Source organism: Tachypleus tridentatus, chromosome 1, assembly GCF_004210375.1.
Source record: "Tachypleus tridentatus isolate NWPU-2018 chromosome 1, ASM421037v1, whole genome shotgun sequence".
Classification (NCBI taxonomy): domain Eukaryota; kingdom Metazoa; phylum Arthropoda; class Merostomata; order Xiphosura; family Limulidae; genus Tachypleus; species Tachypleus tridentatus.
The window spans coordinates 5,837,874-5,862,483 of NC_134825.1; the positions used below are offsets into that span (position 1 = coordinate 5,837,874).

General features: G+C 35.4%; 1 protein-coding gene across 7 annotated transcripts in view; it reads left to right on the forward strand.

Moving 5' to 3' along the window:
* The window catches only part of LOC143235657 (uncharacterized), a 153,987-nt gene that overhangs the window by 84,331 nt on the left and 45,046 nt on the right, over window positions 1-24,610 (forward strand). For all 7 annotated transcript variants that reach the window (XM_076473906.1, XM_076474198.1, XM_076474030.1 and 4 more), the window contains 7 exons: window positions 1,413-4,330; window positions 10,729-11,384; window positions 15,367-15,679; window positions 16,911-17,083; window positions 20,843-20,953; window positions 21,743-22,030; window positions 22,580-22,732. In XM_076473906.1, the coding sequence (XP_076330021.1) occupies window positions 1,486-4,330; window positions 10,729-11,384; window positions 15,367-15,679; window positions 16,911-17,083; window positions 20,843-20,953; window positions 21,743-22,030; window positions 22,580-22,732 (4,539 nt within the window). In that variant the 5' untranslated portion in view covers window positions 1,413-1,485. The remainder of the gene's footprint in view (window positions 1-1,412; window positions 4,331-10,728; window positions 11,385-15,366; window positions 15,680-16,910; window positions 17,084-20,842; window positions 20,954-21,742; window positions 22,031-22,579; window positions 22,733-24,610) is intronic.

Sequence of the window (24,610 nt, forward strand, 5' to 3'; positions counted from 1 at the left end):
TGTAAAAAGCTTTGTTACTTTATAATTAAAAAAAACTCTGAAAATGCGCCTTCGTGTTTGGTGTTATAATCATTCCAACTGGACGTACTTCTATTATTGTGTTTGGTGTATGTCAATCAGACGTATTTCTATCACTAAGTTTAGTGTATTCCAGTCAGACGTATTCCTATTACAAAGTTTAGTGTATTCCACTCAGACGTTTTCCAATTACAAAGTTTAGTGTATTCCAGTCAGACGTATTCTTATTACAAAGTTTAGTGTATTCCAGTCAGACGTATTCCTATTACAAAGTTTAGTGTATTCCAGTCATACATATTCCTATTACAAAGTTTAGTGTATTCCAGTCAGACGTATTCCTATTACTCTTATTTGCGATTAATATATGTAAGAAGCAGAATCATATTTAGAAATCACAAAAGAACACAAACCTAACGGTGTTCATTACAGTAAGATGTGGGGTTTCACGTCTTTTCATGTTTGTCCAAGTAAAATGAACGAAAGCTTCTAACCACATGACAGATCAAAAAGAGCCACCGATTGAATATTGGATAAAAGTTATAATATAGCACGAAGAATCTTCGAGCTTCCTGTATTTAAAACTAATGAAATTTTTATTAACAGCGTATCTCGTTACACAGTTTGTAATAAAACACTGAAAATGTTCCCTTGATCAAAACTTCTCAGTGAAACAAAATAATCCACGAATGATACGCAGCCTAATATATTCTTTGATTAGTTCCCCTCTCTCAGGTCTAACATATTCTTTGATTGGCTACCCCATCTGCAGTAAAATAATTTTGCTGTATTCACGGCTTATCAGCGCTGCTTGGGATTTTGGTTGGTTGGTTGTCTAGCGGAGAGCTGCACCATGGGCTACTTATGCTCTACCAGCTAGTATTATCTAAATCCAGTTTTTAGCGTCGTAAACTTGTAGATTTACAGTTGAGCCAACGAAGACGTGCTGTTTCGGAGATCAAATAAAATTAGTACATTGGGTCTTATATTGTGATAGATTGTAAACAATTGGTAGGCTTTGAAATATAGACCTTCACTCACCACTAGTAACAATATTATTGGTGGGAAAAGGTCTATACATCAAAGCTTATAAAATAAAAACTTATACATCTGATGGTGAAACTTTACTCACCATTAACGAAACATCCCAGATTCGTTGCCAACAGATGATTTCTTCATTTGACAAACGTGCCTGCTGAAGATATTTCTTTGTTTTATAGTATTTACAGTTATAACACTGTGAGGTTGGTTTAGACACCAATTAAACAGTATTTATTTTAGGTCGCATATTTATCATATTAAAACATACACGTTCTTATTATATTTTCAGAAATGTTTAAAATGTACTATAATTGTTAAAAAAAAACAACTAACGTGTACCATTATCTTGATTACAGGATAACAAAATCCAAGTCAAGTTAAAGTTCCGCTTGGGATGTTAACCGGACCCTAGACAGCTACAATGCAGCCATGATGACAGACCGAAATAATCACGTGCACTACAACACAGTGCAGAATTATCCACTGTCTTTTAAAGCATCAGAAAAACCAAACAACAGTGGCAGTCTTAAAAGACGTCTAAACATTTTCTCGCGTAAGAAAAACAAAAACACCAATGATACCGTTATAAGGGACTCTTATAAAAATGAATTTTCTGATAAATTTGGTTCACTGTCTACAGCACCTATTACTCCGGACTATGTAGGAAAGTCTAGAGCCAGTAAATCTAGTTATCCATTTCAGGACGTTAAATTTGCTTCCGTTAAAAATGTCAGAACGAGACCACGTGTTGTGGTTTATCCTTGGGAGACCTATATTAACATTCAAGAGCCAATTCACGAAAATGGCTTGGAAGAGAAAGTTCCTCCAACAGCCTCTGCTTCTGGTCTAGCTCATTGTAAGTGTGGCTTAGCTATTCGTAGTAGTACCTGCAGCAGAGGATCCCGGTACTCTTGTAGATGCTGGTCTCCACATGCTTCCCAAAATACATTTCAAGAACCTCAGGTGTTTCCTAGAAGGAAATCCATTTTACCAGAAAAGGTTGATCTTTATGCTGTGTCCGAGGAAAACTGTGACAACGAGAAACACGGAAATGGTTTACATTCACGTCATGGTAAAGTAAGCGGATCAAGGAAATCAAAGCAAGATAACCATCCGAAACCATCACCACATGTTAGTTTCATCAAAACTATTGACAGAAAGGGTCCTTTCAATTCCGTATCGTCAAGAAAGTCCATCTTAGAATGTGATGTAACTGCTTACGATCTCGTTAAAGAATATATGGGTTCATTGTCTACGCCTGAAATTGATAGCGACACGGACGATGATTTAAGTGATAATGCAATTGAATTGAAAACGAGCAAGAAACATGATACAGAAAGACGTATCAGAGAAAATCGAGTGAGTAAATCCTCTCCGAATAATAAAGTTTTGACTTATCTCTCTTCACAAAGTGGCCCGCCCAGTGATTTCATCAATTATAATGAAGACGTGATACGTGGACAAGGACCGGAAGATTGTAGAACATATTCAGGGTCAACAGAATGTTTTTTAACCCCTTCCTCCCCTCAACCGAGTACCAGAAGCAGCTCCAGTTTTGCAGATTCTAATTACAACAGCTGGAGCGATCGCTGCACTCCTGAGAGCAGTTCTTCTTCTATTCCAGATCCAGATTACGAGAATGACAAACACTCAAATGAGGTTTCTTATTTGACCAATCGTTTGAAAAATTTCAAAGTATCCTATCTATCGCCATTGGCACAAAAATTCCGCGAAAAGCCGTATGTGGAGAAAAATACATTTCAGGAAAACATACATATTTTCCCGTCTTCTTCACTGCCAAACTTAACGGACAAAGATTTGCCTACTGTTCTTGCTCCCCACAAATCATTTGACTCGGGACATATATATCCCCACGAACGATCGACTTCAGAAAGAGATTTATTTGATCAACATCAGAGCCTCTTGTCTTCATCTTCAACCCCTTTAGAAGACAAAACATTTGTGTCTTCATTTACAAAACCTGTTGAGAAACAGTTCCCAGGGAAACAGTGCTCTTACCCACTTTTACAACCTGTGGACAAACAACGGTTCTCTCCATTTGCACAGCCTGCAAACAAACAACGTGCTCCCTCGCATTCACAATTTGTAAACAAACAAGGTCCTTCCTCTCATTTACAATCTGTAGACAAACAACGTGCTTCTTCGCATTCACAATCTCTAGACAAACAACATTCTTCCTCTCATACACAATCTGTAGACAAACAACGACCTTCGTCGCTTTCACAACCTTTAGACAAACAATGTATTGCCTCGTTTTCACAACCTGTATATGAACAACTTTTCTTCTCACCTTCACAACCTATAGACAAACAATCCCCATGCTCGTATGTGCAGCCTTTAAATGATCAAGGTTCATATTCATTTACAAAATCGACAGAAGGCCAAGGATTTTCTTTGTTTACACAATTTGAAGAACACTGCCCATTGTTCTTACAGGCTGCTGATAAAAGACCTGTGTTGTATTCGCAATCAGGGGGAAACCAGAGTCTATCAACCACAAGAACTACAGAAAACCAAATCAATTCTTCATTTTTAGAACGCACAGGAAGTAAACGTCCCAGTTCTAATAACAGGTCCTGGAGCAATGAAAACCTCGAAACGCTAACGGCTATGCCTGTCTCTCCTCACAGTAATGAGTTTGACGATATTGAAACAAGCACGGATTCATTAGACACTGGCTCCTTGAGTCAGAGCTCTTCTAAGGAGGTTAAGTCGATTTTGAAAAGAAATGGAAATTCGTTTGTCAGCGTAAGTTCTTTTGACGACACGTGCTTACCGCAATCCGAGGAAAATAAGGAGTCAAGAAAGAAAAAACAAGTGAAATTCAAAGCCGATGATAACGATGTTGTAATTCTTGAGCACATTTGTCCAGTGTTGGAATGGTGTCATGATGACGTTGGAGACGAGGATATAAAAGAGCCTTTGGATGTAGGAGTAACACAAGAAAACCACAACTACCATAACAATAAACTGAAAGTTGATGACCATTTTGCTTCTGGATTTCAAAGCGTGGGTGAAATTCTTTCCTCCAGTTGTTTGGGGTCAACCGCTGGACAAAGACTCGGAGCAGAAAATTCTCGAGAAGCGCTCGTTAAAACTGATAAAAGACAACTCACAACACAAGAAGATGTTTCTTGCAAAGGAAAAAATAAAACTTCAATGTGTAGTCATTCGCAAAGGAATTTTACTGAAGTTAGGACAGAGAAGTACGAAAGTCCACCACCAGAAGGCGACACATATTTAAACGTTGATGGTAGGTGTTTTATTGCTGTGTCGTTTTTATACTTGTATATTGATTACATTCATGTATGTCATATGCGAGAATGCGATTGTTTAGGTGTATAGTATTTCCAAATATGCCTCCTAAACAAAGTAATAATAGACTAACATTTATTTATTAAAATATTACTTATTTAGTACTGTTGATTTGATTTCTCTTAACAATAATACTTCAGGAATGTTGAATATTGTTTTAATATGATATTACTTTCCAAACATGTGTATCAAATTTAACTGACACGTGTATCAGATTTAACTGGACTGTTGAGCATGTATGACGTCGATACCTCCTGAAAAAGTCAGTAGTAGCGAAATATTGAGTTGATGTGTTTGTGTTTTCTTATAGCAAAGCGACATCGCGCTATCTGCTGAGCCCTGCGAAGGGAATCGACTCCCTGGTTTTAGCGTTGTAAATCCGTAGACTAACCATTGTACTAGCGGGGGCGTTGAGCTAATGAAGTTACATTCTGGAGACATAGGCCGTCATTTTATTTACATTTATAGAAATGTTTCATAATAAATTACCAGATATATTTTATCCCAAAGTGACACCGCTAATGATTATTTGCGAGCTAACATGTGAGCTGCGAAGGTAAGACAAATCATTGTCTGAAGTGAGGGTGAATGACCTTCGTGCACTGTTTTCTTATTTTGTTCTTGACATTCTTCGAATCAGTCATTTCATTGTGTCTACTGTAAACTGTAAATTATGTTAAAGTTACTTAATGCTGTCAACCAACAGACCTCTCGGTCGACAGAGGAACGTATCTGTTGTTCTTTCACCGTCTTTGTACATTTCATAGTTTTTAGAGAATTGTTCTATTTCTTATTAACAATAACGTCAACTCTTGTACACATCGATTACAGCTGGAAAAATGAAATATGGTCTTCAACATATATTAGTTTCACTATTTGCTAATATACGTCATCAAATAGCTTACAGACGAAAGTACTTGTATTCCAAACTATAGTCTAAATATTATGCTACACCATCAAATAGCTTACAGACGAAAGTACATGTATTTCAAACGATAGTCTAAATATTATGCAACACGATCAAAATAGCTTACAGACGAAAGTACATGTATTCCAAACGATAGTCTAAATATTATGCTACACCATCAAAATAGCTTACAGACGAAAGTACATGTATTCCAAACTATAGTCTAAATACTATGCTACACCATCAAATAGCTTACAGACGAAAGTACATGTATTCCAAACTATAGTCTAAATATTATGCTACACCATCAAATAGCTTACAGACGAAAGTACATGTATTCCAAACGATAGTCTAAATATTATGCTACACCATCAAATAGCTTACAGACGAAAGTACATGTATTCCAAACGATATCTAAATATCATGCTACACCATCAAAATAGCTTGCAGGCGAAAGTACATGTATTCCAAACGATATCTAAGTATTATGCTACACCATCAAAATACCTTACAGACAAAAGTACATGTATTCCAAACGATAGTCTAAATATTATGCTACACCATCAAAATAGCTTACAGACGAAAGTACATGTATTCCAAAAGATAGTCTAAATATTATGCTACATCATCAAAGTAGCTTACAGACGAAAGTACATGTATTCCGAACGATAGTATAAATATTATGCTACACCATCAAAATAGCTTACAGACGAAAGTACATGTATTCCAAAGATAGTCTAAATATTATGCTACACCATCAAAATAGCTTACAGACGAAAGTACATGTATTCCGAACGATAGTATAAATATTATGCTACACCATCAAAATAGGTTAGAGACGAAAGTATATGTATTCCAAACGATAGTCTAAATATTATGCTAAAATGGTAAAAAAGCAGTGTTAACATAGAATTTATCACGTGGATGTTTTGATTGTTTGGTTTGTTTTGAATTTCGCGCAAAGCTACACGAGGGCTATCTGCGCTAACTGTCCCTAATTTAATAGTGTAAGGCTAGAGGGAAGGCAACTAGTCATCACCACCTACCGCCAACTCTTGAGCTACTGTTTTATCAACGAATAGGGGGATTGACCGTAACATTATAACGTCCCCACGACGAGGATTCGAACGCCTTAACCCGCCTGACCATGTCGGGCCATTTTACGTAGATGTAAAAAATAAAAAGTAACGCTTATAGTTCCCCTGTAGGTGAAAACTTGTAGCATATAATTTTAACACTATCTTTGGATATCGACAAGACAAGCGTTACCAAAAGTTCATCCTACATAAAATTTTTGTAATTTTATAACGCCACCTATTGACACAGTTTTCCGGTATTTCTTCTATGTAGTCATGTTAGTAATATCTTTAGAGAACTCAGAAACAGGTTATCGAAAGCTGGTCTTTGTTCACCTTCTGCTGACTCAACCCTGTATTATTTATCACTCAACATTCCTATCGAATCGAATAGAGAAAGCCATGATTGTTGCTCAGGGTGTATAAATTTATATTAAGTATTTTAACAAATCATTGTTATTTATTTATTTATTATTTCTTCCTCGAATATTTTAATACATTTTGTTTATTTAAAATTGTTTGAATAATTTAAGATTGCTTACCATATACGTATAAGAGCTAAATTCATATATATTTATATTGCCATCTAGCGTTGGATTTTCAAATGTATTTATTAATTTTACTATACACAAGTTATTGTGAGCACCTGAATTGGCAAACGTTTCATTATCGTCAACGGTTTTTCTACGGCACGTAGATCACTATAAAATAGGCCAAGGAACGTTTTTCACATGAATGTTCATATTTACGACTACTTAATTGAAAAAAACAAAACAATAACAGTTCCGTTAGAAGGTACACTGATTAATTCTTACAAGTAATTTTCCAGTTAGCAATCATGAAAGGAAATTATATTTAAAAACGCGAATATATCTTAGACGCAGAAGAATTTCCGAAGACTAGGAACGAATCAATTTCGATCTTCTGTTCGAAAGGTTATGGGTTTCAACTATCATTGAATATACCTTTAGCCTGTCCATTTAAGGTTTATACAATCAAGAAATTATTAATTATCTGAACGACCTCTTCGTAGGGTGTGTATCTTGATGAGACCGGATTTTGTGAGCCTATTTCTCAACAAGTTGAATTTCCTGTGCCCCTGACCCAGATTCTCGAAAGGGGCTGGCAATCCTGATAGCCAAAGATGTGTTTCTTTACGAGAGGCATATCTTCGCGGAACGAAACACCTGCTTTTAGATACGTATTAATGTTGTTCAAATTATTTGTTAGAACAAGTGTACAAGAAGCAAACTTCATAGACGTTGCTTTGTTTGGACGATTTTAAGGTGAATAGAAAGAAAACAAATCTGCATTTCATCATTGTATGGACACGTGAGCTCACTGCACTATCCATTTTCATAAGTATTTGTGAAATGTAAAACGTTTTCATTATATATGAAAAACTTCTAAGAAATTAAATATATTTTGTTGTTAGTGCACGATGGACTATCTGCTGTCTGTCCACTCTGGAATTTAATGTGACATAAAAGTAAATGTCGATTTTTATGATGCTTAACATGGCTTTGAATATTTATTTATACTAGTTACCATACGTGGACTTCACTGAAGTTGACTGCTGAATCAGAGCTATTACTAAATCAGTAAAACACCACACAGAGCCCTCTGTCGGTAGAATAACTTGCTATATAACAGGCTTATATTATGTGCTATATTTCTAGTGTTCATGTTTTAAATATTCTTCGTTCTGAACTCCTACTGGGATTGTGTATTAATTTGTGAAATAGTATCCAAATTGTATCGTCGGTTTGTGCTGAAGGCCACCACGGCTGAATTATCTAGTCATTCATATAACGACACGTGATGTAGTATCTAGTCATTCATATAACGATAAACACGTGATGTAGTATCTAGTCATTCATATAACGATAAACACGTGATGTAGTATCTAGTCATTCATATAACGATAAACACGTGATGTAGTATCTAGTCATTCATATAACGATAAACACGTGATGTAGTATCTAGTCATTCATATAACGATACGTGATGTAGTATCTAGTCATTCATATAACGATACGTGTCATTCATATAACGTACGTGATGTAGTATCTAGTCATATAACGACACGTGATGTAGTATAACGTACGTGATGTAGTCTAGTCATTCATATAACGACACGTGATGTAGTACCTAGTCATTCATATAACGACACGTGATGTAGTACCTAGTCATTCATATAACGATAAACACGTGATGTAGTATCTAGTCATTCATATAACGATAAACACGTGATGTAGTATCTAGTCATTCATATAACGACACGTGATGTAGTATCTAGTCATTCATATAACGATAAACACGTGATGTAGTATCTAGTCATTCATATAACGATACGTGATGTAGTATCTAGTCATTCATATAACGATAAACACGTGATGTAGTATCTAGTCATTCATATAACGATAAACACGTGATGTAGTATCTAGTCATTCATATAACGATAAACACGTGATGTAGTATCTAGTCATTCATATAACGATACGTGATGTAGTATCTAGTCATTCATATAACGATAAACACGTGATGTAGTATCTAGTCATTCATATAACGATACGTGATGTAGTATCTAGTCATTCATATAACGACACGTGATGTAGTATCTAGTCATTCATATAACGATACGTGATGTAGTATCTAGTCATTCATATAACGATACGTGATGTAGTATCTAGTCATTCATATAACGATAAACACGTGATGTAGTATCTAGTCATTCATATAACGACACGTGATGTAGTATCTAGTCATTCATATAACGATAAACACGTGATGTAGTATCTAGTCATTCATATAACGATACGTGATGTAGTATCTTGTCATTCATATAACGATACGTGATGTAGTATCTCGTCATTCATATAACGATACGTGATGTAGTATCTAGTTATTCATATAACGATACGTGATGTAGTATCTAGTCATTCATATAACGATACGTGATGTAGTATCTAGTCATTCATATAACGATACGTGATGTAGTATCTAGTCATTCATATAACGATACGTGATGTAGTATCTAGTCATTCATATAACGATACGTGATGTAGTATCTAGTCATTCATATAACGATACGTGATGTAGTATCTAGTCATTCATATAACGATACGTGATGTAGTATCTAGTCATTCATATAACGACACGTGATGTAGTATCTAGTCATTCATATAACGATACGTGATGTAGTATCTAGTCATTCATATAACGATAAACACGTGATAGTATCTAGTATCTAGTCATTCATATAACGATACGTGATGTAGTATCTAGTCATTCATATAACGATACGTAGATAACGATACGTATCTAGTCATTCATATAACGACACGTGATGTAGTATCTAGTCATTCATATAACGATACGTGATGTAGTATCTAGTCATTCATATAACGATAAACACGTGATGTAGTATCTAGTCATTCATATAACGATATGATAGTATCGTCATTCATATAACGATACGTGATGTAGTATCTAGTCATTCATATAACGATACGTGATGTAGTATCTAGTCATTCATATAACGACACGTGATGTAGTATCTAGTCATTCATCTAACGACACGTGATGTAGTATCTAGTCATTCATATAACGACACGTGATGTAGTATCTAGTTATTCATATAACGACACGTGATGTAGTTCCACAACCTTTTCATTATATTTCTTTGTTTGTTTGTTGTTGAGCAAAATGCTACACAAGAGACTATCTGCGCTTTTCTCACCACGGGCATCGAAACCCTGTTTTAGATTTTGTTATAAGCCTTCAGATTTACAGTTCCGTTAATGAAGGAGGGTTATTCTCATTGTAAGATAAACGCCTATCTTCGGTAGACAGTTATTATTAATTATACACTACAAGCGTCTCGTAAAATTACACCTTAAAGTAGAAATATTCTGTATACATTGAGTCGTAACCGTTTTTTTGTAAACTTACGTTTAGAAGTCAATTAATTGAGACTAACCATTAAAGAACTGAACAATGTAAAAACACAAACTTAGGTAATGTTTCTTTCCTTCATTTATACAATAAAGAGGTAGTAATATGAAAGTTGACCGATCAGGAAAATGAGCTACTTAGGTGATCATTATGCAAGTTTCTGTTGTCGAAAAGGATCTTGGGTTATTTCATTGTAAATCATCACTGTTTCAGTAGAACCATTAAAAATGTGGTTCAAGTTGTGTGTCATCTAAAAATACCGTCACGATACAATATATTGATCTTATGAACATTTATTCGCCAGTTATAGGATTAAAAACTCAAACTTAGTTTAACAGATTTAACAACTGACAAACATAAAATAAATTTTGATTAACATTGTCATCTATTTTTCAGCAAATTCTTGTGACGTCGTAATGGATCATTACAAACCAAGCTCAGTTAATCCAAAAAACGGGTATTCTTCCCCCGCTGACTGTGAGGAAACTGATAGAGCCATTAAGAAGCGGGGGAAGATAACATTAGAATTCACTCCTGAGGACGTCCCACCAGATGTCGCTAGCATACAATCACCTTCCAGTCCAGGTGTGTTTGAAAGTGACAAGACAGTCGACGTCACTAACAAAATAATTTTGGAACCTGAAGATGAAGTGTATCCAAGTTCGTCCTTCGGAATTACCGAGGAAGAAGACGACGAGTGTAAGAGTTTGAAGACTGGTAACGAGATTAAACAAACTTTTTCTGTATCAGTGAAAACACCTTCTGTTTGTAGTACGACAAGAAGCAAAGCATCTCAAGAAAGAACTTTAGAAAAAGAAATTTCTAACTATTTTGATAACAAAGAAACGTCCTTTTCCAGGGTTAAAGGTCATTCAGTCACTTCAATAATGATAACATCATCTCCGCCAAACATAAAATATGAGTCCTCCAGTACAATAAACGACAGCTTGTCCTCTTCCAATTGTTACGAGTTTATTCCAAGCCCTCCAGCGGAGCCAGAGGTTCCCAATATTGCTCTGGGAGGTTCTCCAAAGTCCACTGATGATTCCAAGGTACGTAGATGTTCAATACAAATCTTGAACAAATTTGGAACTAATTTGTCTGTTCTTTTATGTTATGCATTTTGAAACTGAGTTAATGTTACCCAGAAAGTGAGACTGACAATGTCAAAAATGTTTAAACAATGTTTTGTGTAATTATAATTTAATTTTCTGGTAACAGAGGATGATAATACAATAATTTGTAAATAGTGTTTTATGACTTGATGTTCTGCCACCAGAGGGCGATAGTTACATAATGTCACCTAGATAACTGTTGTACTTTTTATACGTACAATGATACTATGAGGTCGTTCTCAGAAAAACTGTTATTTGTTACTTTCCCCCCCCCTCGTTGTTATTATTAGGTGTAATGTTATACATAGCTTCGGAACAACGTACGTACGTACGTTTCGCAGGTTGAAGGTCTGAAAAGGTTGTTGTTCATAAAGATGTGAGATTAAAACCAATATATGTACGAAAGTGATGTGGACAACCAAACTTCACGTCACAGTTTTCTCATTAAACACGATGTATTTCTTCCGTGAGCTTCACCATAGAAACTGTTGATGTGGTAACAGGAAGGCAGTCGCGTACACGTTTAAAAAAATATTCCTTGGAAATGCTACTCCTGAAGATTGACCTAAAGAATCCTGTGTACATCATATAGTTTTAATTTAAGGTATGAAGGGGAGATGAGGAAGGAGGAAGATGTGTACATCATATAGTTTTAATTTATGGTATGAAGGGGAGATGAGGAAGGAGGAAGATCTGTACATCATATAGTTTTAATTTAAGGTATGAAGGGGAGATGAGGAAAGAGGAAGATCTGTACATCATATAGTTTTCATCTAAGGTATGAAGGGGAGATGAGAAAGGAGGAAGATGTGTACATCATATAGTTTTAATTTAAGGTATGAAGGGGAGATGAGGAAGGAGGAAGATGTGTACATCATATAGTTTTAATTTAAGGTATGAAGGAGAAATGAGGAAGATGATAGATGTGTACATCATATAGTTTTAATTTAAGGTATGAAGGGGAGATGAGGAAGGAGGAAGGTGTGTACATCATATAGTTTTCATCTAAGGTATGAAGGGGAGATGAGGAAGGAGGAAGATGTGTACATCATATAGTTTTCATCTAAGGTATGAAGGGGAGATGAGGAAGGAGGAAGATGTGTACATCATATGTCATCTAACATCATATAGTTTTCATCTAAGGTATGAAGGAGGGAGATGAGGAAGGAGGAAGATGTGTAGGGAGATGAGGAAGGAGGAAGATGTGTACATCATATAGTTTTAATTTAAGGTATGAATATAGTGTACATCATACAGTTTTAATCTAGGTATGAAGGGAGATGAGGAAGGAGGAAGATGTGTACATCATATAGTTTTAATTTTAGGTATGAAGGGGAGATGAGGAAGGAGGAAGATGTGTACATCATATAGTTTTCATCTAAGGTATGAAGGGGAGATGAGGAAGGAGGAAGATGTGTACATCATATAGTTTTAATTTAAGGTATGAAGGGGAGATGAGGAAGGAGGAAGATGTGTACATCATATAGTTTTAATCTAGGTATGAAGGGGAGATGAGGAAGGAGGAAGATGTGTACATCATATAGTTTTAATTTAAGGTATGAAGGGGAGATGAGGAAGGAGGAAGATGTGTACATCATACAGTTTTAATCTAGGTATGAAGGGGAGATGAGGAAGGAGGAAGATGTGTACATCATATAGTTTTAATTTTAGGTATGAAGGGGAGATGAGGAAGGAGGAAGATGTGTACATCATATAGTTTTAATTTAAGGTATGAAGGGGAGATGAGGAAGGAGGAAGATGTGTACATCATATAGTTTTAATTTAAGGTATGAAGGGGAGATGAGGAAGGAGGAAGATGTGTACATCATATAGTTTTAATTTAAGGTATGAAGGGGAGATGAGGAAGGAGGAAGATGTGTACATCATATAGTTTTAATTTAAGGTATGAAGGGGAGATGAGGAAGGAGGAAGATGTGTACATCATACAGTTTTAATCTAGGTATGAAGGGGATATGAGGAAGGAGAAAGATGTGTACATCATATAGTTTTAATCAAAGGTATGAAGGGGGAGGAAGATACATCATATAGTTTTAAGGAGGAAGGATGAGGAAGGAGGAAGATGTGTACATCATATAGTTTTAATTTAAGGGGATATGAGGAAGGAGGAAGATGTGTACATCATATAGTTTTAATCTAAGGTATGAAGGGGATATGAGGAAGGAGGAAGATGTGTACATCATATAGTTTTAATTTAAGGTATGAAGGGGAGATGAGGAAGGACTGTCTGTTTGAACTTTTCATGTTAGTTGTCACATAACGAGTCTGGCTTTACAATGTTTCACTCTAGTCATTACATAATTGGTAAAATGGAGTCTGACTTTATAATGTTTCATGTTAGTCACCACATAACGCGTAAAATAGAGCCTGGCGTTATAATGTTTCATGTTAAACACCACATAACTGGTAAAATGGAGTCTGACTTTATAATATTTCATGTTATACACCACATAACTGGTAAAATGGAGTCTGACTTTATAATGTTTCATGTTAAACACCACATAACTGGTAAAATGGAGTCTGACTTTATAATGTTTCATGTTAAACACCACATAACTGGTAAAATGGAGTCTGACTTTATAATATTTCATGTTAAACACCACATAACTGGTAAAATGGAGTCTGACTTTATAATATTTCATGTTAAACTCCACAGAGCGAGTGGTATGAAGTCAAACATTATTACGTTGCATATTAGTTATCACATAACGAGTTTCAGTTTTCCACTCCATGCTAACATGTTTAACAAAACAAATATTTGTTAATAAATTATTTATGAATCCGCTGTAGTAAGGAGGTACTAACTGTAGAAATATAAACATATTTACTCCATTCCGTTTTCTGTTTCTGTGAAATTACTCAGCAGTTTTGAAACTTACACCAGTTTTCTCCACGTGTGGACAGTGATGTTTCACACTAAGAGGTTTTACCTGTCCTGTAAGAGAAGTTGAAATTGCTAGTTCTGTTCTTCTTGTTTACATTATTACTATCCAAAAGGTGAAAAAACACAGTGTAATGCAACTCGGAAATGGACCTGAAATATTCATGGTTCCTTGACACTAAAATAACACATATATATATAAATAGTGTTGTGTTTGTATGCATACTTCTTTACTGTTATATAAATAGTGTTGTGTTTGTATGCATACTTCTCTACTGTTATATAAATAGTGTTGTGTTTGTATGCATACTTCTCTACTGTTATATAAATAGTGTTGTGTTTGTATGCATACTTCTCTACTGTTATATAAATAGGGTCGTGTTTGTATGCATACTTCTCTACTGTTATATAAATAGTGTCGTGTTTGTATGCATACTTCTCTACTGTTATATAAATAGTGTCGTGTTTGTATGCATACTTCTCTACTGTTATGTAAATAGTGTCGTGTTTGTATGCATACTTCTCTACTCTAGACATTTTCCATGTGTGTTAGTGAAAGTAAAACACATTTTTTTGAACTTGTACTTTATCTGTTACTTTGATTTATTTAATGAATACTGTGATATTGGATTCAACGTTTTATCTTTAAATAAAACAAAAAAAGAACGAATCAAGATTTGCGTACATAGAACCTTGATATTTATTGGACATTTTGTTACCTGAGAATGTTGACTTTAAACAGTGTAATGCTGTAATGACAGCGCTAGTTTCAAGTCAAGTTCATACCTGTAAAGTTATTCAAATGGTGTATCTTAAAAGAGTTTGGAAGCGCCACCTAAATATTTTTTGTAGATAAGATTGGTGTAATTTTCTTTTCCAACAACTAACTGTATATTTATTTCTAAATTTACCAGCTACTGTTTAAGAGAAGTTAATATCAGTTTCATAAAGACAGTGTCGAGTGCTAAGCGAAGTTACTTGGAAACTGTTTCTATATCCACTTCCTTTTTTTTTTTGCAGGCCTCCAGTTCCACCAGTTCCGTGGTTTTTGTTTCTGTTAACTCGAACCAAGACAGAGAAAGTCTGGTCTCAACAGAAAGTGAATTGGCCACAGAGATGCCTGAAGCTGCTGCAGAAGAACAAGACAATAAATATGACTGTTGTTCTAATTCTTCTGACATAACACCGTATTACGGTGCAGTTACTGTAAAAATATTTAACACTGGATCGTATAGTGACGACACAAGTACGATAGATGATGGTATGCGTCGAATTTTTACTGAAGAAGAACCAGTGTATGAAGAGCTTGATAATTACAACGAGTCTCTTCCAAGTAAGTAAAACAAGGAGGAAATTCACAATTGTTTTTAACTCCTAGTCAGATTAAGGAGAGGTTCAGTAAATATGCTGGTTTGTTTCGATTTTTGTTACACGTTTTTTTATGAAGCCTAGTACTTAAATAACCTAGAAAACTCAGATAATAGTTTCATCAACACTTCTAAAGGATGTTCGTATTGTCACCACTGATAGACAAGTTGTTTGTTTTTAAAACTAATTTATCTCTTTAAGTGCTATTTACATTTTTCTAGCCAGGTTATATGAATGGGTGTTTCAGCACCAGTTGCTTTAAGGAAGTTGTGTCTTGTTTGTTTAGAAGTTTCACGTAAAGCTACACGACGGCTATCTGCGTTAGCCGTTCCTAATTTAGTAGTGTAAGACTAGAGGGAAGGCAGCCACTCATCATTACCCACCACCAGCTCTTGGGCCACCAGTAAATAGTGGGATTGAACATAACATTATAACGATAACACGGCTGAAAGGGGCAGCATGTGTGGTGGTGTTACAGGGATTTGAACCTGCAACCTTCTGAGTACGAGTCGTGTGCTTAACCACCTGGCTATATCAGGGCGATAAGTTATGTTAAAATAATAAAAGGTCTTAGTATGCCTGGCATGACCAGGTGATTAAGGCGTTCGACTCGCAATTTGAGGGTCGCGGGTTCGGATCCCAGTCACACCGAACATGCTCACTCTTTCAGCTTTAGGAGCATTATAATGTGACGATCAATACCATTTTTCGTTGGTAAAAGAGTAGCCCAAGAATTGACAGTGGGTGGTGATGACTAGCTGCCTTCCCTCTAGCCTTACGCTACTAAACTAGGAACTGATAGCGCAGATAGCCCTCGTGTAACTTTGCGCGAAATTTAAACCAAATTAATCAGTTCTTGGTTTGTTTTTTAAATAAACTATAGAATTCCGGGTTCCATGTCGAATAGTTTATTTTATGTTACTCCTGCTTTCCTTCTAATTTTGGAGAAGACGTTTCGGATTCTGTACTGAGTTGTTCTTCAGGTCCGACACAGCATAATGTCCGAAACCAGGTCTTCAAAACCTGGAAGAAAACAGGAGCAAGTCAAACGAACTATTTAACAAGGTCTTGGCTTGCCTTAAACTGAAAGCGTTTCTATTAATATATCTCAGTTATATTACATAACCTGTGCAAGTGTATTAATCATTAGTTTTGGATTCGTGGGAAATGTCAATCAACATTGGAGCAACTTTCAGGTTTGCATACGTTCGAACCGTCAAAAAAATCGTTCTTCGAAGGAGCTTCGAAAGCAGACATCTTGCACTATCTGGAAGACGCTAAAGAACGAGGGTTCGAGCAGTTGATGGAAGAAGATATAGACATTTTAGTTGAAGAAGAAGATGATAGGGAAGAAGGAATTAACCAATCAGTAAGTTCTGTAATTCAATAATAATAATAACACAGGCCTGTGACAATAATAATAATAACACAGGTTTGTGACAGTAATAATAATAACAGGCCTGTGACAGTAATAATAATAACACAGGCCTGTGACAATAATAATAATAACACAGGTTTGTGACAGTAATAATAATAACACAGGCCTGTGACAATAATAATAATAACACAGGCCTGCGACAATAATAATAATAACACGGGTTTGTGACAAAAATAATAACCCAGGCCTATGACAATAATAATAATAACACAGGACTGTGACAATAATAATAATAACACAGGCCTGTGATGCTTTTATCTTCTTGTATACTAATAATCCGAAATTGATATAATTTTTCTCCATCACATAACACAGGCCTGTGATTTGTTACTAAACGTCATATGTACTTTTATATTAGTGTATCATTTTCACTGAAATGTGGTCACATGCTTATAATGATGACAATCATTGGCTATTTCTCTAGACCAATCGGGACGTGAGAGTATTATCAATCGTTCTAGCCCGACATGACCAAGCGTGTTAAGGCGTGAGACTCGTAATCTGAGGGTCGCGGGTTCGCATCCCTTTCGTGTCAAACATGCTCGCCCTTTCAACCTTGGGGGCGTTATATGTGATGGTCAATCCCACTATTCGTTGGTAAAAGAGTAGCCCAAGAGTTGGTGATGGGTAGTGATGACTAGCTGCCTTCACTCTAGTCTTACACTGCTAAATTAGGGACGGCTAACACAGATAGCCCTCGAGTAGCTTGGTGCGAAATTCAAAAACAAACAAACAATCGTTCTAGAACCCACGAGAAACATACCGCTAGTATATAAACAGTTAACAGGTCGCATTACGTGTCAGTTCTGGATGGTATTTGTTTGTGCGTTTACTTTATCATATTTTTCTTTTTCAATATTATTTATTCGTCGTTATGGTAACAAGAAATTGTGCAAATCCCCTAAACATTTTATGTTATATTTGTGGTAAACTTGTTCTAAAAAATAAAAGCAAAACATTACAGAAATGGTCAAAAAAGCGTATTGAAATAACATTTGGGAACCAAGACAAATCATGGACTGTGAATAAAAGTTTGCACTATTTGTGGCAATGAGTTGAGACAATGAACTGAAGGTAAGAAGAAGTCTTTGTCTTTGGAATTTCAATGGTTTGGAATGAGCCTAGAAACCACGAAGATTACTGCTATTTTTGTTTATGTAATGTGCAGCCCTACAATACTCGAAAAAATACAAATATGTTATGTAAACCTTCAATTTCTTATACAACCTGTGTCTACTTGATGTAGTTTCATTTGAATCTGATGTCAATAAAAATTATGATAGGGATTCATTTTAACCTGAAACGTCTGATGACTTGCAACTTTTCACACAAGGCGAAACGTCTGATGAGTTGCAACTTTCACACAAGACGAAACGTCTGATGAGTTGCAATTTTTCACACAAGGCGAATTTAATGATTTAGTGAGAGATTTGGGCCTTCCAAAGAATTCTTCAGAGATTTTGGGGTCCAGACCTCAGTCTGAGAACTTACTTTATCCAGTGACATCATTTTGCTGATACATAAATCGTACGAACAGTTTATATTACAAGAAGGTTCACTGATTTATTGAAACAATAGGTCTGAGTTAATACCAATGCTAGGAGATGCTGTCAATGAACCAAGTGATTGTTCATTGATTCCTCAAAAAGAAGTCTAAAAGTCTGTACTCCTTTGCAATGTGGACTGGAATGACCAGGTGGTTAAGGCACTCGAATCGTAATTTGAGGGTCGCCGGTTCGAATCCTCGTCACACCAAACGTGCTCGTTCTTTTGGCCATGGAGGCGTTATTATGTGACGGTCAATCCCACTGTTCGTTGGTAAAAGTGTAGCTCAAGAGTTGGCGGGGGGTGGTGATGACTGGTTACCTTTCCTCTAGTCTTACACTGATAAATTAGGAACGGCTACTGCAGATAGCCTTCGTGTAGCTTTGCGCGAAATTTAAAAAACAAACAAAACCTTCGCAATAGTAACATATATATATATCTATTTCTATTACTCAGGTGGTTCACTTGAAGGAAATGTACAGATATCTCGAACGTCTTCTTAACACGTTCAAATACAAAGAACATAGTTAGCTACTTTGTATAGATTTAAAAGCCCTTTGTGCATTGTTGGATCGTCATTTCGGTTATATAGAATTTCCATGTTTTTCTCTGTTAAATCTACAGCAGAGCAAGAAATCAACACTAGATAAAGATACAATGGCCACGTAGAATTAGCCTGATACTAGTATAGAGAAACATTGAACATGAAAGTATTGTTGACACAAAGAAAGTTCTATACTTCGCATAAAAGTGGGTTTCATGAAGCAGTTTATAAAGGCCCTAATCAAAGATGGCGACTGTTTCCAGTATCTTTGTGGACAATTCCCAGCTCTTTCAGAAGTGAAATTTAAAGAAGGAATTTTTGTTACGCTTAGCATTAGGAAATTGACTTTGGATGAACACTTCGAAAGGACAATAAGAAAGGTTGTAAAAGAAGCATGGATTGCTTTTAAAAATGTTGTTGAGAAATGTTTACAAAACAACATGGATCCAAATTACTGTCGATAACTTGGTTGATAAATTCAAAGAGTTGGGTTGTAATATCACCTTGATAGTATTGACTACTTCCCTGAAAATCTCGAAAAACAGAGGGAAGTTTTCATCCAGACATCAGAGAAATAGAGAGGAGGTCTCAGAGAAGGTGGAACATCAGCATGATGGCCGGTTACTGGTGGTCACATCAGGGAAATGGAAGGGAGGTCTCGGAGAAGGTGGAACATCAGCATGATGGCCGGTCACTGGTGGTCATTGAAACGAGATAGTCCAGGCGCATTACATAAAAGAAAGACCACAACACGTAGTTTTAAGTTTAAAAGACGTAGATTTCATAAACAGAAATCAGGTTGAATGTGAATAAATATCAATATGACGTCAGTGCTCTTCCGTTTTCTTCAGGTTGTATTTTTTGTTAACAAACATAATAATAAAAAGTGTTCATAATGCGAATTTATTGATAATTTGATCGAATTTAAGTTTTTTCCCAATTTGTAAAAATTCCTTAAGTGATAAAGAAAACGATATTATTTTTGAAATCTGCGAAAATTGTGGAAAATTCGTTATTAAAACCAAAACAACTTTTATGAAGTTTAAATTAGTAGGCTGTGTAATCAGCTATACTTTGATAACGTCATAATATGAATTAACTAGTTTTCTTTCATTTCCATATGCTACATTACTATATATTAATACATATGTCGATGGCGCAGATAGCCTCGCTGCTTTGTGCCATAAAACACTAAATCAATCAATCAATCATATGTCGATATTAACATGTTTGTTCGTTTCTCAATTGTTATAAATTAGGGCGTTAATTTCAGTGAAATTCTTGTGTTTTTGTACTAAATTAAGGCGTTAATTTCAGTGAAATTCTTGTGTTTTTGTACTAAATTAAGGCGTTAATTTCAGTAAACTCCTAGTGTTTTTGTACTAAATTAGAGCGTTAATTTCAGTAAAATTCTCGTGTTTTTGTACTAAATTAGGGCGTTAATTTCAGTAAAGTTCTAGTGTTTTTGTACTAAATTAGGGCGTTAATTTCAGTAAACTCCTAGTGTTTTTGTACTAAATTAGGGCGTTAATTTCAATAAAATTCTAGTGTTTTTGTACACACAGAAAGATTAATTTTATTACCTTTCGCTTGGTTGTCAGAACCCCCAAATGAGGAACCATAGGGTCCGAATCAGTAACGCAAGCAGCTCCAGCCAGTCGAGCAGTGCAAGTGTTGATAGCAATTCACCTGGAAACAAAGACGTTAGTAAGGTAAACACGTTCCCTTTACATACAGAGTAATGACTTTACATACAGGTAAAAATAATGTTTAAAGTGCTGCTATTAACAGTTTTGGGTACTTTCTAAACACGTCCTCACACATGTCGTTTTGGGGGTCAGGGGTCAGGCAATATTCTTGAGGTTGAAGTTTTTTTACAAAAACAAGTTTGCAACTTAAACGTTATTGTGTTCTTTCACTGAAAAAATGTATGGGTTTAATAAAATGTTTTAAAAAATCACTTGTGTAATGATCTAATACCACACAAATTACCCATCTATAGATCGCGATTGCCACACGAACAGAATAATCGAAGATATATGTTTATTTAACGTGAAATAACCAGGAATGTTTCTTACATTCTTAGCTTTTATTGCGAATTTGTTGAAGTTTGTAACACTTTAAAGGAAAGCCACAGTGGGCTATGTTATTTGTTCCCTGTGTAGAATGAAACCCAGGATTTTAGTGTCGTAAATCCATTAATTTACTACCTTTCCACCAGGTGCCGTTTTGTATATATGAATTTGTTTGCGCATATAATTAAGAATGTTTTGTAGACTTACCTACCTACACGAAAATTAAACACGTAAGTACATCGTAAGTTGTGTCCACAGACAACAGTTTCACAATAGAGATATTTATTTACTTATGTAACTATTTTTCTGCAGAAATTATTGAGGAGTTCAATGTTAATTGAAAATTAGGGTTAAACCTCTTGAAAGTGTTACAGTTCTTGAGTGTTTAGTGTATTGCAGTGAACAATAGTATTAATAATTTTATAGCTTGGACGACCAGCATCTGCTGAAATAGAAAGAACTGATAGTGGCGTGGGTGTAGAAACCAGTAAACCCAGCAAGCTCCGACGCTTTGTGGCTGCAGAAAACGAGGAGCAACAGTGTGCTGATTGTGACCAACAGGTAGAGCCACGTGAGGATGAATTTTCTGGAACGATGTTTAATCCTTTGGTGTGTCGAAAATGCGAAAAAAAACAATATGAACGAAAAGAGTTAATATCTGAAATTGTTTTAACCGAACTTAAGTATGGAAGAGATCTTCGGATAATTAAAGAGGTAAATTTTTACGAAGTAATTTGGTTCTCATTGTCATAAAAAAGTTGTTTGGAAAGAAAATTTATTTATTTTGTTTAATAGTACGAGTTACCAATCGTAAACTTGCAAAATAAAAATTTCCGGTTTACAACTTAATCCATGAAACGTATTTTTCTCAAAAAAATCAAATGTACGACTTTGAATAAAACAAAAATTCAAAAACTTCCTCCAAATCACTCCCACGGTTATAAAGAATCTAGTAAAACCACATCTGCTGTCATTACTACATTTATAATGTCCACGTTTTAGATATAACAGAAAAATCTTTATAAAACCAAAGCATAATAGAAGATATATGTTTATAAGCATTTCAATAACCTTATTTGTTCTTTCTCTATTATTTTTATCTTTTCACGACCTATTACTAACTTATATCCAAGTAAGCCTGAACGTTTAGAATTGTTTACATATTTTTGAATACTTTTTACCTTTAGAAAAAAATGATAAAATTATGCCTGAAAGACAGCTGTATGTAAGTGATTAGTTGTGTTATGTTTATTTTATTTATAGGAGTTTTACAGACCAATGGAAGTTGCCGGATTGCTAGGAAAAGAACAGTTACGTCAGATATTCTTAAATATAGATGAGTTGATAAGTTTTAACTCCATATTTGCTGAAAAATTAAAGGATGCTATTGACATCGCCAGAGAACAAGGTGATGAGGTATGCAATTTTATCTCTCCTAAGTATCCAAAGATGGCGCCACTAACGCGTCTAATTAATTACAATAGTGATTTTTAAAATGTTTGTTTTTGAACAATAGATCTGCCTTATGATTGTTTAGACATCTAACAAACAAGTGCTAATGTAATCAACGCCCATTATAGATTGCGACAACATAGATTTATTAATTATCGGTTACAAAAGTCGTTCCATGTTCTATGTCAAAAATATATTACAGTGTAGAAATCGTAAGAAACATACGTTTATATAAAAGTTTTATTCGCTAAAAGTGTATTATCTGCCTACTTAAAAGTTTTCCACAATTATAGTTTAATTTTCTATTCGGTGTACGGGCCCGTATTGAGTCTGTCTGCAGGTTGTTTTTCCAGTAATATTTAAAAGGAAACAATGATCAAAGAATATGAGTTTAGAATTAATAGTCTCTGTTCATAAGGTGTTGATTTATTGATATATTTTTCTCATGAATAAAAGTGTTTACAAACAAAAATACAACGTATTTTCCTGTGGTAATACAACAGCGTCACACAGTTTCAGATCTATGTATGAAGGTGACTTAAGGCATGTTTACGACACAAACTATGGAAGTATTACCACGAGGTAAACAATTTCATTTACTCAGTGGTAATGCATCGAATATGGTTCCGTCTGATTACAGTTTTTGCTTGAATAAAGAAATTCAAGTGTTAAGGCGTTCGACTCGTAATCTGATGGTCGCGGGTTCGAATCCAGGTCGCACCAAACATGCTCGTCCTTTCAGTCGTGGGGCGTTATATAAGTGACGGTTAATCCCACTATTCGTTGGTAAAAGAGTAGCCCTAGAGTTGGCGGTGGGTGGTGATGACTAGCTGCCTTCCTCTAGTCTTACACTGCTAAATTAGGGACGGCTAGCGCAGATAGCCCTCAAGTAGCTTTTCGCGAAAATTAAAAACAAAACAAACATACTCACAGCTGTAGAGATAAAACGAGGTACAGCCGAATGATCTACCGTTAAAATAAACCCAATTAATATTACGTGTAGTTCGTTTTAATTAGCAGAATGATTGCTGAAAGCTAAAAAATACAAAGACTTGAAAAACTAGAAAGTTTAATATGAAGGAATATCTTATTAAATACGAAGTAAAGAAGACCAGAAAATTCTGTCGAACAAGTAGCCTGAACCATACAAGTAGCCTGAACCATACAAGTAGCCTGAACTATACAAGTAGCCTGAACCATACAAGTAGCTACAGCAGGCATTCCGTTGTTTTATTATCCTGGAAAGAAATGTCATACACGGATACACAGCTTTGTGACAACTAGTACGTAAACAATATAAATAACATTACTGTCGTACTGCAAACAAAATCGTATACTCAACACATAACAACTGTTCCACTTGAAGACAGCAGGTAGCAGGGGCGTATATTTCTTACAACCACTTATGTGGACTGTTCAATTTACAAATTGATCGAAAAGCTTAGAAGCACGCCTATATTAAATATGTACATTTCGGCTACTGAAAAAGCCTACATCTAGGCCTAATTATGTTATTCGAGAATCACAAGAACAAACACGCAATTTGTAGGCCTGTGATGCAATAAAACAATTCAACAAACCAAACTGTAGGGGGGAGATGATTGTATGCACCATACCCCTCATCTAAAAATGAAGGGGGACGTATCCCTCCAGGATCTACGCCCCTGGCAGGTATCATATTACTTCCATAACGATTATATAAATACAATTTAGCACACACTCCAGACCAATGGTTCTCAAACGTTTGAGGCTTGCGATTGAAGAATACGTGGTGCCGTTTTTGTCAATTTTAATGCAATAAATAAAATACTTTTGAGCGTATGCAAGTAAAGGTTAGGCCTA